Source organism: Asterias rubens, chromosome 8 (assembly GCF_902459465.1).
Source record: "Asterias rubens chromosome 8, eAstRub1.3, whole genome shotgun sequence".
Taxonomy (NCBI): domain Eukaryota; kingdom Metazoa; phylum Echinodermata; class Asteroidea; order Forcipulatida; family Asteriidae; genus Asterias; species Asterias rubens.
Window position 1 is genome coordinate 830,435 of NC_047069.1, and position 15,983 is coordinate 846,417.

Here is a 15,983-nt window from a genome sequence, read left to right on the forward strand (position 1 = left end):
ATACAAAGTTACAAGAGAGTAAGGAATTATTACAAAGCTTATGGCCTGAAGTCTTTTAATATCATTGAGTGAGAAATTACGTTACTTATAGGGAGCCGTTTCTCACAAGGAGCAGCTCTCCATTACTCGTTAGCAAGTAAGTTTTTCTGCTAACAATTATTTTGAGTGATATACCAATAGTGTCCAGTGCCTTTAAGTTCAAACGAGTTGTTTTTGTTTCTTAATTTCAGAGTACGACTGTGGCCGATCGAGTAATTCACAAAGAACGAGGGACTGATATATTCTGGACTTTCGCTTGTGCGACGGTATAGGTATAGGTATTTAATTTCTTTGTTTTATATGCAAGTCGCCAGACACACAAGGCCTGACGCCACCTTGAGGTGTGGGCTAAATTCTTTTTCAAGGGGCCGTTGCCACCAACTCCTGGGGCTGAAACAGGGCTACCCCTTTACAGTCAATACGGACGTAGTCTTGGGTATCATCCATCAGAAGCCTGGCTGGTAGAGCAGAAATCACTACCTCCACAACTTTTACTAAGCAGTCATGGTTAAGTGTCTTGCTTAAGGACACAATTGTCACGACTGTGACTCGAACTCACACTCTGCCGATTAGAAACACCGGAGTTTGAACCCGGTGCTCTTAACCGCTAAGAAATGAAAAGCAATTTCCATAACGAAATAATTCACTAACCTACATGTGAGCCGTGTGATGCAACCATCAACCATTTACATCAAAATTCTGCAATTTAGATTTATGGTTAAACGAGCGAAAATCAATTGTAATTCTCACGGCACGGGAAACGGTTCAATAGCCACACTCTATAATGCAGGAAACGTGAGCCATCTCATACTGCGATATTTCAATTCAATTACAGGTAATAGGAATTACATATTTTTTCTATTCATATCTCCACGTAGTCCGTCCGCTCCAGATTTCTGATTGAATAGTCACACGCACGTTATACAGGTTTTAGGTCTGTATCTATTAAAATCATATCCTAGAATAACACGTATGTCAGAATAACATCATATGATAGAATGTAAAACCTGATGTTTTAATCTCCGATGCACGCCGTTTTACCGACTTGAGTAACGACAAACGCAACATTGGAAACGATCAATTGAGAGCTGTTGATAGTATAAAACATTGCGAGAAACGATTCCCTCTGAAGTAATGTAGTTTTTTTGAAGAAGAAGTAATTTCTTCCCCAAATATTTAATTAAACTTCAAGCTGAAGCCTTTCATATAAGCATCTGAAAGCACACAGATTTGTTTAACAAGGGTATTTTTTCTTTCATCACTCTCTAGCGACTCTGATGACCAATCGAGTCCAAATTGTCACATGTTTGTTATTTTATGCACATGTTAGGATACACCAAGTGAAAATATTGGTCTTTGACAGTTTACCAAACGTGTCTATGGGTCGCTTTCACAAAGAACGTAGTCCTACTCCGCCGTAGTGAAGTTAAGCTAAAGTAGCGGTCCAGACCAATTTACCTCCTTCGCCCAAGAAGAAGTAAAATAGCAGGACAGCTTTTTTTTTTTCAGAACTGAGAATCTCCCGAAATCCGACAATCTACTCCACGGTTGTATAATATAAAGCAAGACAAGCTCTCAAAAGAACATAATCTACCTAAGATATACAAATAATGCTACCGAAAACCAAACAAATATATATTGATATCTCACCACGGCAACTATGCAAAACAAGTTATTATTGGGCAATATTATGACCTGCAGTTATTTGAAGGAGCACATAGTATATTCACCTTTAGAATTCCGGAATATATTGAGGGAAAATCCCCTTTATTGGAAATCTGATATTATATTTATTCATAGAGAACTGATACGTTGAATGTCAATGACCCATCAGTTCAATATTCTTGCACAGTATGTTTGGACAAACAGCTTTTTTTCAGACCTCAAGGGGAACAAATAATTTGCTTGTTAGACATTATAATATTATCAATGATAAAGTAAAGCCCATTCACCCACCCCACCCCCAAAATAAATAAAATAAATATACAAACAAATAAATTAAAAACATTAAACATTAAAAAATAAACAAATAAATAAAAATCGATTAAAATACACGACTGGCGATGTTTTATTATTCATAAAATAAGATTCTGGTACACTAACATACAAATAAAGTTACTAGAAATCTTGCACAATTTGCCTTTAAGAAATGCTCTGTAATGCAATCTTATTATCAAAAGGTTTAAGAATGTGTGGGCTGCCAACCCTCCCTCGATCATTATCACGAACAAAACAAAGACCAATAAACATATAAGGCCGATGTAACACGAGACATTTTACAGGCAGCCAGTTCCAGGCAATCTCAAAAAAGGAAAGGCATTCCGGTTTGAATGTTGGCCTTTTGTTCTTAAAGACACTGGACACATTTGGTAATTGTCAAAGACCAGTCTTCTCACTTGGTGTTTCTCAACGTGTGCATAAAATAACGAACCTGTGAAAATTCGGGCACGATTGGTCGTCGGATAACTATGAAAGAAAAAACACCCTTGTCACACGAAGTTGTGTGCTTTCAGACGCTTGATTTCGAGACCTCAAATTCTAAATATGAGGTCTCGAAATCACGTTCGTGGAAAATTACTTCTTTCTCGATAACAATGTCACTTCAGAGGGAGCTGTTTTTACACTATCAACCTCTTCCCATTACTCGTTACCAAGTTAGGTTTTATGCTAATAATTATTTTGAGTAATTACAAATCATGTCCACTGCCTTTAAGGATCGTAAAGACCTTGTTCGCAGAATGACACATGTGCTACTAAAGTGCCATTTTAACACAGTTTGTCCCAATAGTCATGCCTTACGTATTGAAGTGAACCATTGATTTAATTAAGTTGGTTGCGGCTTGCACAGGCTGGTATTGACGCTGGAGTGTATCTTTCAATTCTACACACGGTATGGTCAAAGTTTTCTTGGCGTTATCTTGGCGTCGTAGAAGTCAATTATGGATTTTAAGAGAGCTCACGCTTCGAAACACTTTAATTAAAATTATAAAATAACTTTGCCTTGGATCATGCCGACTGAATTGGAACATCCGTTAAAGGCGCTGCACAACATTGGCAATCTCAAAATAATTGTTAGAATAAAAACTTACTTGGTAATGAACAATGAAGAGCTGTTTATAGCATAAAACATTGTAGGCAACGGCTCCATATTACACAGATCTTCATTCACATTGAGTTGGATTTCATTGTCATGGTTAAACAGGTATCGAAACCCATTCTTAAAGATTCTGGACACTACTTGTAATTGTCAAAGACCAGTCTTCTCACTTGCTGCATCTCAACATAGGCATAAACTAACAAACCTGTGAAAACTTGAGCTCAATCGGTCATCGAAGTTGCAAGATAATAATGCAAGAAAAACACCCCTGTCACACGGAGTTGTGTGCTTTCACATGCTTGATTTCGAGACCTCAAATTCTAAATCTGAGGTCTCGAAATCACATTCGTGGAAAATAACTTCTTCCTCAAAAAGTACTCCGCTTCAGAGGGAGCCGTTTCTCACAATGTTTTATACTTTCAACCTCTCCCCATTACTCGTTACTAAGTACGGTTTTATGCTTATATAATTATTTTGAGTAATTACCAATAGTGTTACACTGGCTTTAAAACACGTGTCATTCTCACTAAAAAAATGGTTCATTGATCGTTCAACCAATGACACGTTTTACATATTTATGGAAATTGAAATAACGGCAATAAGTTACACCTTCTTTGAAAAACAGCGAACCTTCGTAGCAGGAAACGTGCATCCTGTTTACAATTCGATTCTTGATTTAGTTCCCGAGAGATTGTAACTCAATAATGCTGTGTGTTAACCTTAGGGAAAGAATGCAATGAGATTTGGCCCCTTTTTTACTTCAATTTTAGTTTTGTGCAGCCTGCTTAAAAAAAATGTGTCGCGTTTGATTGGTTTAGCCACCGGAGAAAGGTTTAATATATTATCTTTCCTTCTCCGAAATGTATTTGCATTTTTCCATTTATGAATAAATGTATTAATGTGCCCTGCTTGTGGAACGGATCACTTGAGCTGGCCCAAGGTACATGACGTCACCACGATAGGGTGAGTGATCGATCGATTAGCTCTTGTCAGGGGCTCACCAAAAGGAGCACACCGGGGTCGACATGGGGAAGCTAATCGAACGCACTCAAAACATTTTGTGGTGCCGTTACGACCAATATGACACACGATATTAAGATCCGCGAGTTACAAGTAGGCATGTTTTGCACGTGCAAAATACAATACATTTGAACCAACACTCTGAGTTTCGAAGCCCATGGCCACTAAACAGGACGATATATTTGTCAGTTTCGTTGCATATAATGGAACCACTTCCTCTCGGACTTGAACATTTCAGAAAACCAAAATAACCGCTACATTGAAACGGTCTTTAATAATTGAGCAAAACAAAGTTCCACTGTTACGAATTTAGCCCCTCTCGGCGTAAATGCTTTGCAGCACCAATCGTCTCCTAACAACCCTTCATTTCCCTTCATCATTATTAGATTTTCCTAAATTTTCGTCGGGCTACAACGCTATATATTGATACGTCGTACACAAACCTAATAACTGGCCGTGCAATAAAAACCTAATAACCAGTGCAATAAATATGATACCCACCAACTTCATATATGTAAAAATCCGGGGAGCTATTTTCAGGTCCCTTTAAATCAATTACCTGCCCCTTCATTCTCTCACACCTGTCACCCGAGGCATCGCAAGTAAGAATGACTCTCTAACTTAATGACTGAATCGAAGGTAGATTTTCACACCCGTTTTGACGCGTACTACATCACGTAAAAGACCATGCGTCACGTTTCAAATCTCCCATTTGGAACATTTTTCATTAGGCAAATGGGATTGCTTCGTTCAAGACCTCAAATGGTAACTAGGTTTTAAAACTTTGACAGATGATATTGATGAAAGGAGGTTCCACGATCCTCTCCTTTTGGAACTCGTTTGAAACTGATCATACTATGTATCAATTAGCAGTGACCAGGTTTAATTCTCCTCTTTTGTACCAACCCAAATTCCTTCTTGGGTGAGCGTCACTTGGGGTTTTGGGAGGAGCGTAGCAAATGAAATTGCGTAAAACGCTGGACTTACCAGACCGTCCCCTGGTCATCATTCACGGTATGGAGCGTGTCGTCCAACACGGTCCATTCAAACTGTCCGCCATGCGTTTCCAGCATGTTCCGTATCTGATGGGGAAACACACACAACAAGGAACTGTAAAAAGCTAATTTTTTTCATGGGTATCAAAATCCAGATATCACTCTCGCCTATTCATCTATCAAACAGCTGAATTGATTTTTCGAGAGAACACGTTGTTAAATTCTCTGGAGACGTTTGACGGATGATGAATCAGTTCCGACCGAGGGGAGAAAACGTGTGACAAACCTCTTAGCGTCTCAAAACACAATCGGTGCCACACGTAAAATCTAATGAAACATTTTGTCAATCCCTTCGAGGAAGGAGTTAACAATTTGAACGTAATAGGTTTTAACGGCTTCTACTCACCGTCACTCGATGTATCTCTTAATACTTGTGGTTTTAGATGGATTGCACATAGCGTTATCTGAAGTAACGTAGTTGTTTAGAAAGGTGTAATTTCTCACTCAAATATTAAAAGACTTCAGGCCTGAAGCCTTTTTAGAAATCTGAAAGCACACAACATTTCTGCAACAAGGGTTTTATGTCTTGCAACTTCGATGACCAATTGAAATACAAAACGTTAACCCCAACAAATAATTTGGGGCTGAACAAAAATACACCAAGTCGGTTTCAGTTTCACTTGTGGTTTAAAACTTGATATTTTAAACGTGTTTTCTTTTTTTTCTTTTTCAGATTGACGGTTAGTTTCACAACTTCATTTTCATCTGTAAAGTTACTGTCCACACCAAAAGCGTCTACTTTGTAGCGAGTGAGCAAATCAATTTATAGAAGGTAGGTAATAAAGGAACACGTTGCCTTGGATCGGTCGAGTTGGTCTTTGAAAAGCGTTCTGTAACCGTTTTTTGTAAAATGTATATGGTTAGAAAGATATTGTAGAAGTATAATACAATGATCTACACAAATATGCCTCGAAATTGCGTGGTTTTCTGTTTACCCTGTCGACTAACACGGTCGGCCGTTTTATGGGGTCAATTGACTCCCATAATTGCCGACCGTATTAGTTCGCGACGTAAAAGGAAAACCATGCAATTTCGAGTGATACTTGTGTGGATCATTATATTCTACTTTTACAATATCTTTCTACCCATATACATTTCATAACAAACGGTTTCAAACGCTTTTAATAGACCAACTCGTCCGATCCAAGGCAACGTGCTCCTTTAATGTTTAAAGGCACTGCCGTCGATTTCACCAATCTCTTCCTAACTTGGGATTAATTCTTAGGACGAGTTATCCGTGATTGAACCAATCCTAAAGGCACGGTCACACAGACGAGTTACACCCCGGCTCAAATCTTACTTTGGAATTGCACCTTACATGCCTGGAGTTTTATCTTTGAAAGGGCAAGGCAATTTTTTTTCGTTTTGCAAAGGGCGCTTCCATTGGAAAATCTTAAAGTCAATGGGAAAACTTTGAAGAGGCACCAAGGCCAAGACCAGGGGCAACGGAGGCCATGGCGTATAATTCAAGGCATGGGGTTGATTTCACAAAAGAGTTTTAACTCAAGTCAGCACGAGTTACTCCTTGTCCTAACTTAGGACTAACCTTAAGTTTGAAACTATTACAGTCCTAAGTTGGGAATAGTCTTAACTCTTTGTGAAATCGATCCATGACCTTAAAGGGACACGTTGCCTTTGATATGGCGAGTTGGTCTATGAAAAGCGTTTGAAAACAGTTCGTTATGAAGTGCATGTGGTTAGAAAGATGTTTTAAAAGTAGAGTACAGTGATCCACACAAAACGCCTCGAAGTTGCGTGGTTTTCCTTAAGATGTCGTGAACCAACACGCACGCCATTTCACAAAATGGCCGACCGTGTTAGTTCGCAAAATGAAAGGAAAACCACGCAATTTTGAGTAATTTTTTGTGTAGATCATTATTTTACTTTTAAAACATCATTTCATAACGGTTTTAAACACTTTTCATAGACCAACCCGCCCTATCCAAGGCAACGTGTCTCTTTAATACAATGTTCAAGTACACATTATGAATTGCATGTGCAGCTCCTACCTGCATTCCACGTGAATTGTGTTTAGTCGCCATCTATCCGGAAACAGCTGACGGAATGTTGGTTCCTCCACTACATGTTTAGAAATCCTTTGCTTTCAAGCACCTGAAATGAAAAATTGGTTTTAATATAAAAACTTAAAGAAAGTTCTTGTTTTGGTAATAACAGTGCAAAATATTGTATGTCCGATATTAAAGAGGGGTTCGAAGGTCAACTTCACGCTTTTTTTTAATCCATGCATTTTCCATAGAGTTCTTATGAAATGGAAAACAAAATTACAAGTATCTCGTTTCTCCTGAAGACGAGCAGAATGTAGTGTTTGAAACGTCGAGACCACATTGGTTCTTTTCAGAGCCAACACTCCCACTAAAGATATATTATACATGGTTGTACCTGCAAGTTTACCATTCAGTATTTATAGTTACTTTTTATCTCTAACTTCAGGTTAAAACGTGCAGTGTGGATTGCACTGTTTTTCATGCCTTTCAAATGAAATCGGGCCTGTGTGTAATTTTGATTGCTACATTCAAAAAACAAAAAACAAATGCAGTATATATGACTGTACTATACTCTCCGCAGAGGGTCTGATATGAAATTTATAATCAATGAGCTTCCAGATTGAAATTCAAATCATGTGCTATAGAAACGTGTACCATGTATGAGTGGTTTACAAAAACATGTTAAAGGCAGTGGACACTATTGGTTATTACTCAAAATAATTATCAGCATAAAACCTCACTTGGTAACGAGTAATGGGGAGAGGTTGATAGTATAAAACATTGTGAGAAACGGCGCCCTCTAAAGTAATGTAGTTTTCTAGAAAAAGTAATTTTCCACGAATTTGATTTCTCGAAATCAAGCATCTGAAAGCACACAACTTCGTGTGACAAGGGTGTTTTTTCTTTCATTATTGTCTTGCAACTTCGACGACCGATTGAGCTCAAATTTTCACAGGTTTGTTATTTTATGCATATGTTGAGATACAACAACAGTGAAGGCTAGTCTTTGACAATTACCAATAGTGTCCACTGCCTTTAACATACCAAAGTAACTTAAAAATGTTAATGTCCTTTTATAAATAGTGTAGGTTAAATAGTTCTCAAAAGGCAAAGTATCGTCCCCGATCATTCTTTCGAATAAAATTCGCTTAAAACCCTTTCACCACTTATGACTTTTTTCTCTTCAACAGAAACTCTTTTCTGGATGAACAAGGCGACCCTGTTTCGTCTGTGACAGTGCGTACTGAAGGTATAGAGACAACCGCTGTTTTTCTGGCTGTTTTTTTTTAAACTCTACTCATCGCCACATAGATGTTCATTTAACACAGCACCAGTGCCCAATTTCATAGAGCTGCTTAAGCAAAACATTATTGCTTAACAATTGTCTGCTAAGCAGAACTGAACAGAGCAGTCACATAGATGTTCCTTCAACACAGTACCAGTGCATAATTTCATAGAGCTGCTTAAACAGAACATTATTGCTTAACGATTGTCTGCTAAGCAGAATTGAACAGAACCGTCACATAGTGTTGCTTCAACACAGCACCAGTGCCCAATTTCATAGAGCTGCTAAAGCAAAACAGTACTGCTTAACAATTGTCTGCTAAGCAGAACTGAACAGAGCAGTCACATAGCTGCTCCTTCAACACAGCACCAGTGCCCAATTTCATAGAGCTGCCTAAGCTGAGCATCTTGCTTAACAATTGTCTGCGAAGCAGAACTAAGCAGGATATCGATCACAACTTGTACATGGTAACCATATTCTAGTAAGTGACATTTTATTGTGCTGAGCTACTTTGTTGTGCTTAAGCAGCTCTTTGAAATGTGGGACTGGCCTTAGAACATCCGCATAGTACACAACCACTTATTGTTAATATATTTGATTGTAACTGGGTAATATTGATAAATATTTTGTGATTTGCAAACACCAAACACGACACTACAAACAAAGACCGTCTGATTGGGGTTTGAACCACATGTGTGGACACACTCTTACGAACACCATTTCTGTAAATTGATGGTAAATTTATTGTTCTCTGTTAAACCCATCCTTTTCAAATTGTTCCCCTGACGATGACTAGAGCAAGCTAGTCGAAACGTTGAGACTAATAAGAATTCACTACGTGGTAGTGTAGTTAATAACGATCTTCTATAAGCTATATAGACCCGGTCGATGTTCATACCTTACGCTCAGGTAGTAGTTTAAAAGCAAGACAGTTCTTTTCAGAACTAAGAAGTCTCCCAACAATCCAAAAATCTACTCCGCAGTGTAGTAGAATATAAAGCAAGACAATTCTCTAAAGAACAAAATCTACCTGGCAAGTAGAAACACACATGGTGTTACCGCAAACCAAATATTATAGTGTTTCCATTTAGCTGTTGGTCATAGCAAGTACACGCAAACAAATTTACTATGGTTGATTGCATGGACGGCATAGATTGTCAAAATTACAGTCATTGCCCTAATGAATCTAATGTTGTCAAAGCTGGGCCTATCGTCCGCGATGTGATCTTTCTGATCATCGGGATTATAGGTAACTTTTGCCTCCTTACGATCATCTTCAAAAAAATGCACTCAGTTCCAAACTATCTCATCGCCAACCTAACCGTTGTGGACACGGGTTTTTTACTTTTGTATATACCCGGCGAGATCGTACGCAGCTTGGGCGAAAATCGCAAGGACTTTGCCTTTATCCGGAGTGATCTCGCCTGCAAAGTTTTTGAATATTTCAAGTTAGTGTTTATGGGCGTTTCCATTCTTACGCTGACAGCATTGAGCGTTGATCGTTATTTAGCAGTATCGAAGCCTTTAGCATTTAGGAGTGTGCGAAGCGGACGGCAGAGGTTATGCGCTGTGATATCAGGTATAGCTATAATCTGGATGGGTGCATTTGCTGTCTCTTCCCCTAATTTGATCATGGCTAAACACAGTAGTAGCACATATGATTGCTCTGTGAGTATAATTCATGAAAACTTCGCGCCGTATGTATACAGCTCAGCAGCGTTGTACCTAGTGGCACCAACGTGTATCATAGTATTCAGCTACTGCTGTATGGCAAAAAGTCTGCTTAAAAGGAACGATCTTTTAGCGAGCGGAGCGGGGAATTCGAGAGTGTCCTCGCGGCAGCGTCACCAGCGAGTGCGTCTAGCCGTTGCTGTTATCATAATCGTTATTGTGTTTGTGGCAACGTGGAGCACGTATTACATAACTGAACTCCTACGCCACTATCATCTCCATGTTTATTGGGAATGCTGTTGTCCTAAGTTGCACACTTGGTTCGAGGTGTTACACAATATGGCAACAATATTATTACGGATTAATCCGGTAATTAATCCAATTATTTTGTTCACAGTCAGCTCGTCGCATAGATACTACGCCAGACAAATATTCTGTTGTTGTCTTCCAGACAAATCGAAAAAACACAAGTATGGTAAAAGCATTTCCATGACTACTAATATCACGGGCGAAAGCCGGTTTCACAAAAATAGCGAAACCCAAAAGACAAGGCGAGAAATGCAAGTTTCGCATTGCCTATAGAGACTCTTTTAAACACTTTAAAAAATCACGGTTTTCTACTTCGAGTTGGCTGCAGTGAATAAGACAATATTCGACTGATTTTATTAAAACTGAGTTTATTCGATGTACACCAAGTGATTTTGAGGTATGGCACAACGGACACAATACCAACGGACACAATACCATGACACTGTTAGTGTTGTTGGTGTATACACCCAAATTCCAACAGTGTATTCTTAGAGTGACCACATCCAAATGCTTATAGTCCCCTTGCACAACGCGGAATTCCCCTCAGAACAATGCGCGTCTACCATTTCCTTCAATTTGAGAGTCAGTTCCTTTGCAGTCTCGCTAGACCATGAGCCATTTTGATGTTGGATGCAATACTGTGACACTATAATCAAACCAAACAATGCACTCCTCTGGTTTCCATCATACTTCAAAAGGCTAATGGCAGTGCGCGCAATGCGCGTCTCTCGAGCAATGCATCCTTGAAACAAAAAAGAAAATGGCGCGACGAGATCGTACACCACTGGAGACGAGGTTGATTCCTTTGTGAATGTTTGTGCACGATTTTTACTCCCAAAATGGCGAGCGGGATATGTGCGCTGTGCGTCGTGCAAGGGGTCACTTCCAATGGTCTGCTAAAGTGGACCATTTATGTATTGCATGGTCTAGAGATTCATATTATTGTATACCAATTTAAAGGCACTGGGACTGGACACCTTTGGTAATTGTCAAAGACCATGTATAATCACTTGGTGTATCCCAAAATATGCATAAAGTATCAAACCTGTGAAAATTTTAGCTCAATATTGATCATCAAAGTTGCAAGAAATTAATACTGAACGAAGGAACACCCTTGTTGCACAAAATAATGTGCTTTCAGATGCTTAAAAATGGCTACAAAAGGCTTCAGGCCTGAAGTATTTTATTATTTGGTTTAAAAAGTACCTCTTCTCAAAACCGCGTTACTTCAGAGGGAGCCATTTTCACAATATGTTAAAGGCAGTGGACACTATTGGTAATTGCCAAAGACTAGCCTTCATAGTTGTGTATCTCAACAAATGCATAAAATAACAAACCTGTGAAAATTTGAGCTCAATCGGTCATCGAACTTGCGAGATAATAATGACAGAAAAAAACCCACCCTTGTCACACGAAGTTGTGTGCGTTTAGATGGTTGATTTTGAGACCCCAAGTTCTAAATCTGAGGTCTCGAAATCAAATTCGTGTAAAATTACTTCTTTCTCGAAAACTATGGCACTTCAGAGGGAGCAGTTTCTCACAATGTTTTATACAATCAACCTCTCCCCATTACTCGTATTCAAGAAAGGTTTTATGCTAATAATTATGTTGAGTAGTTACAAATAGTGTCCACTGCCTTTAAACTATAGTAGCTCTCCATTACTCGTTACCAAGTACGTTTTGGCTAACAATTATTTTGAGTAATTACCAATGTCCAGTGCCTTTAACCAGGTCGTTAAATCACATTTCTACAAACGAACCAGTGTACGGAAACTGAGCTACAGTGCAGGCGCTGTTTCTACAACGTTAAATCGCATAAAATAAAGTCTTATATTCGTGGATATTGCAATTGTGCATTTACAAAAATAAAAAAACTTCAGTAGGAAGAATATTTAATCAAACATTAAACATGTTTTGTTTACATTTCGTGACATAAATTTGGAATTGCAACTTTCAGTTTTACCGTTATATTGATTTAAACATAGAGTTTGTTCAATTGTGTCATATATACCGTAGTGTTATAAATAGAGATTTGTGTGGTAGAAGTGAGACGAAGGTTTAGCCTGTATTTAAAATACCCATTGACTTTCGATTTGTATTTCCAATTTAGACATCTAAGTCAATAAAGGTACAAGGCAACTCTCGGTTACGATAAGGAGAAAGGTCTAGAAGGTGTATACACCTTCTATCCACGAATCTACACTTTAGAGTCTATTCTCTGACTTTAACTATTTCCCAAAATCTTTGTACTTTGGCAAACGACGTTTGGTCACAACAACAACTATTATGAAAATTGTAAAAGTATATTATTTAGTGCTTGCAACAATTTCGAGTATATACAGTGTTTGGTTTAAAAGTATGTTTTTACTAAAAGTCAATATTTATTTGGAAACTGTTTTTGTTCACATCATGTTTATGCTTTGGTAAAGAGTAACTTCGAAAGTTGAACTTTCACTTTATAGTTTATACACTCAGATGTAGATTCGTAACGAATCTACTCAAATAGTAGATTGGTAACGAATCTACAGTTAAGTGTAGATTCGTAAAAATATTCCACACTTTCACCAATAGAGTGACGTCACAGATATAGTTCAACCTCGTATATCCCTCATTTTATTGGCATATAAGTCTGAGTGTCACACACCATTTTGTATAATATAGTCACCGTTTGATAAACATTTTGTAAATATTCTATACAAGTATTGTCATGTATTTTTGATTCATGTAATCGGATATCTTAAGAAAAAGTTGAGATCAAACTGTTAGACACTGGACACATTTTGTTATTGTTAAAGACCTGTATTCTCACTTGGTGTATCCCAACATAATGTATAAAATTACACATTTGTGAGAATTTTGACTCAATTGGTCATCGAAGTTGCAAGACAATAATGAAGAAACAACATAATCTGCTTATGTATGAAATTTGGTATGAGGTTAATCATTGTTAATCAGGTCACAATAATTACGTAAGCGGTACATTACAACCCTCCTACATTGGTACCATACCTTCTAGACTACACGTTGCCTTGGATCGGACGAGTTGGTCTATATCATGCATATGGTTGGAAAGGCAGAATACAATGATCCACACAAATTTGCCTCGAAATTGCGTGGTTTTCATTTTACTTTGCGAACTAACACGGTCAGCCATTTATGGGAGTCAAAAAATTGACTCCCATAAATGGCCGACCGTGTTAGTCGACGAGATAAAAGGACACCGTGCAATTTCGAAGCATGTTTGTGTGGATCATTGTACTCTACTTTTACAACATCTTTCTACCCATATGCATTTTATAACAAGCAGTTACAAACGCTTTTCAAAGACCAACTCGACCGATCCAAGGCAACGGTTCCTTTAAGCTTGGATTCTATGTCAAATTGACCAATTATTTTTTTTTTTTTTAGAGTGTAAATTGGGTGCATCAGGGGTTTCTTCTGTGTAAACGGCTAATATTATCAGGAAACCCCATTGCCTTTGTACAGTATACTTATATATTTGAATTTTCAACAAAAAATACAAATGTAAAATATTGTTGTAGGTCTATGTAAAATATTCTAGTGAAATTAATTTTGATATTTTTATGAGTTATACCTGTTGCCATTATGAGAGTATGTTTATGTCGCACAGCACTTATTATACAAGGTTTATATACCCTGTTCACATTTGAAGTTAATGTATGATTAAAGTATAAAGTAAACATCATATGTAATTCTATTAACGGAAACGAATGAAATAAAATTATCAATGGAATATAAAGCTGAGTTATTTTTGATTCTCTAAATTAAGTTCACACTTGAGGAAGTTATATATTGGATGGTTGACACATTATTTACTACCGCATATTTTTGTTTAGTTACTCAACATCCTTATATGAAGCTATTGTGGCTACGAACAGATTTCCAGCCAATTTGTCAACTCTGATGTTGGTCATTTTTAAAGGCAGTGGACACTATTGGTAATTACTCAAAATAATTATTATCACACAACCCGTCTTGATTACGAGTAATGGGGAGGGGTTGATAGTATAAACATTGTGAGAAACAGCTCCCTCTAAAGAAATGTAGTTTTTGAGAAAGAAGTAATTTTCCACGAATTTGATTTCGAGACCTCAGATTTAGAATTTGAGGTATTGAAATCAAGCATCTGAAAGCACACAACGTCGTGTGACAAGGGTGTTTTTTCTTTTATTATCGTCTCGCAACTTTGACGGCCATTGAACTCAAATTTTCACTGGTTTGTTATTTTATGCATATGTTGAGATACACCAACTGTGAAGACTATGTCTTTGACAATTACCAATAGTGTCCGGTGTCCGGCGTATTGTCAACTAGTTAATGAATCACAATTCTTAAATCACAAACATTACCGATAGACAACGTTTTTATGCGAGAGATTGGTTGTTTGCTGAGTTCCCTTGACGGGAAGATCGTCCAAACAAAAAACATGTACGGGGCATTTGTTGTTCTAATTATAGAATTAGAATCCTCAAAAACATTCCTGATTTGTCCTCCTTCAATGATTCCCTTTATCGAATCGATTGAGAAGAACAACGTTCCCATTGCGCAGCACTACGACAGTGGCAATTTGTTTGATGTACTAAACAACAAATTGCGTCAGGTACGGAGGGGCGGAGAGAGGGGCGCGTTACACGGGGACAGAGCGCCGATCCCCTATCCGTCTTCACCCGTACGTTGCCGGAGGTGCATAGTCAAATCTATGCTTTTAACATGCAAGTCCAAACAAGCAAAGTAAACATTCAGAGCATTATTCCACTTGTAAAACTAAACTGTTTTGATAAGCCTGGTGGAAAATGGGCTTTTATTTCGCGCGGTTGACGATTATAAGGAAAACCAAAAACTCAGTACCCGTAAGGGGACGATTGACGAAATCTGAACAGACAAACGAAACTTTCCAGAGAAAACTGTATACATCTAATGGGCGCAAATTAATGTCAAAACAGACAATTTTTTACATGGCCAAATTATTTTATAGAGCTGCTAAAGCAGAAAGTACTGCTTAAAAAAATTGCTTAGCAAAAACGAGCAGGATACCAGCCACATATATAAGTATATGTGAGATGGTATTTTGGGTGGTAACCATACTCTGGTAAGCATAGTTATTTTGTTATTTAGCAGCTGTATGAAATTGGGCCCTGATAACCACTAGTGCGTATTGAAGTCAAACGTGTCGTCTGAACCCATTTTCAGAGCCATTTTCGGGCAAGAAGACACTCAAACACGGTTAGCCGAATGGGGTCTGATTTTCCTGCAAAATTCATCAGGTCCATTCAGGTTGGAGTGGTTTATGAGCTGTTTTTATGAGCCCCCCCCCCCCCCCGGTCCGGTTGGGGTTTTCATACCACATCTAAAACTGACATTTTACAGCATCCTCCCAACACGGGGCCACGGTTCAATTGGCACTTTAGTACTACAAACAGTAACAATTTCATAATGTAAACTTATCACAATAGTAGGTTGTAGTAGGTTGTCCAGACCTA

At 38.1% G+C, this 15,983-nt stretch overlaps 1 protein-coding gene and 1 long non-coding RNA gene across 3 annotated transcripts; both read left to right on the forward strand.

Moving 5' to 3' along the window:
* The first annotated feature begins 227 nt into the window (after window positions 1-227).
* On the forward strand, window positions 228-9,488 carry LOC117293905. Of its 2 annotated transcripts, none has more exons than XR_004519490.1 (3): window positions 228-311; window positions 5,885-5,983; window positions 8,408-9,488. It is a non-coding gene; the product is annotated as an uncharacterized LOC117293905 (long non-coding RNA). The 2 variants fall into 2 exon arrangements; XR_004519491.1 differs by having other exon boundaries at window positions 236-317.
* A 17-nt stretch (window positions 9,489-9,505) lies between these two features.
* LOC117293906 (gastrin-releasing peptide receptor-like) lies at window positions 9,506-11,507 on the forward strand. The gene has a single exon (XM_033776384.1). The coding sequence runs from the start codon at window positions 9,631-9,633 to the stop codon at window positions 10,753-10,755; it is 1,125 nt and encodes a 374-aa protein (XP_033632275.1). The 5' UTR covers window positions 9,506-9,630; the 3' UTR covers window positions 10,756-11,507.
* Window positions 11,508-15,983: the final 4,476 nt, after the last annotated feature.

Coding starts and splice junctions, on each gene's coding strand:
- LOC117293906 (XM_033776384.1), top strand. CDS start 9,631: ATGGTTGATTGCATGGACGGCATAGATTGTCAAAATTACAGTCATTGC.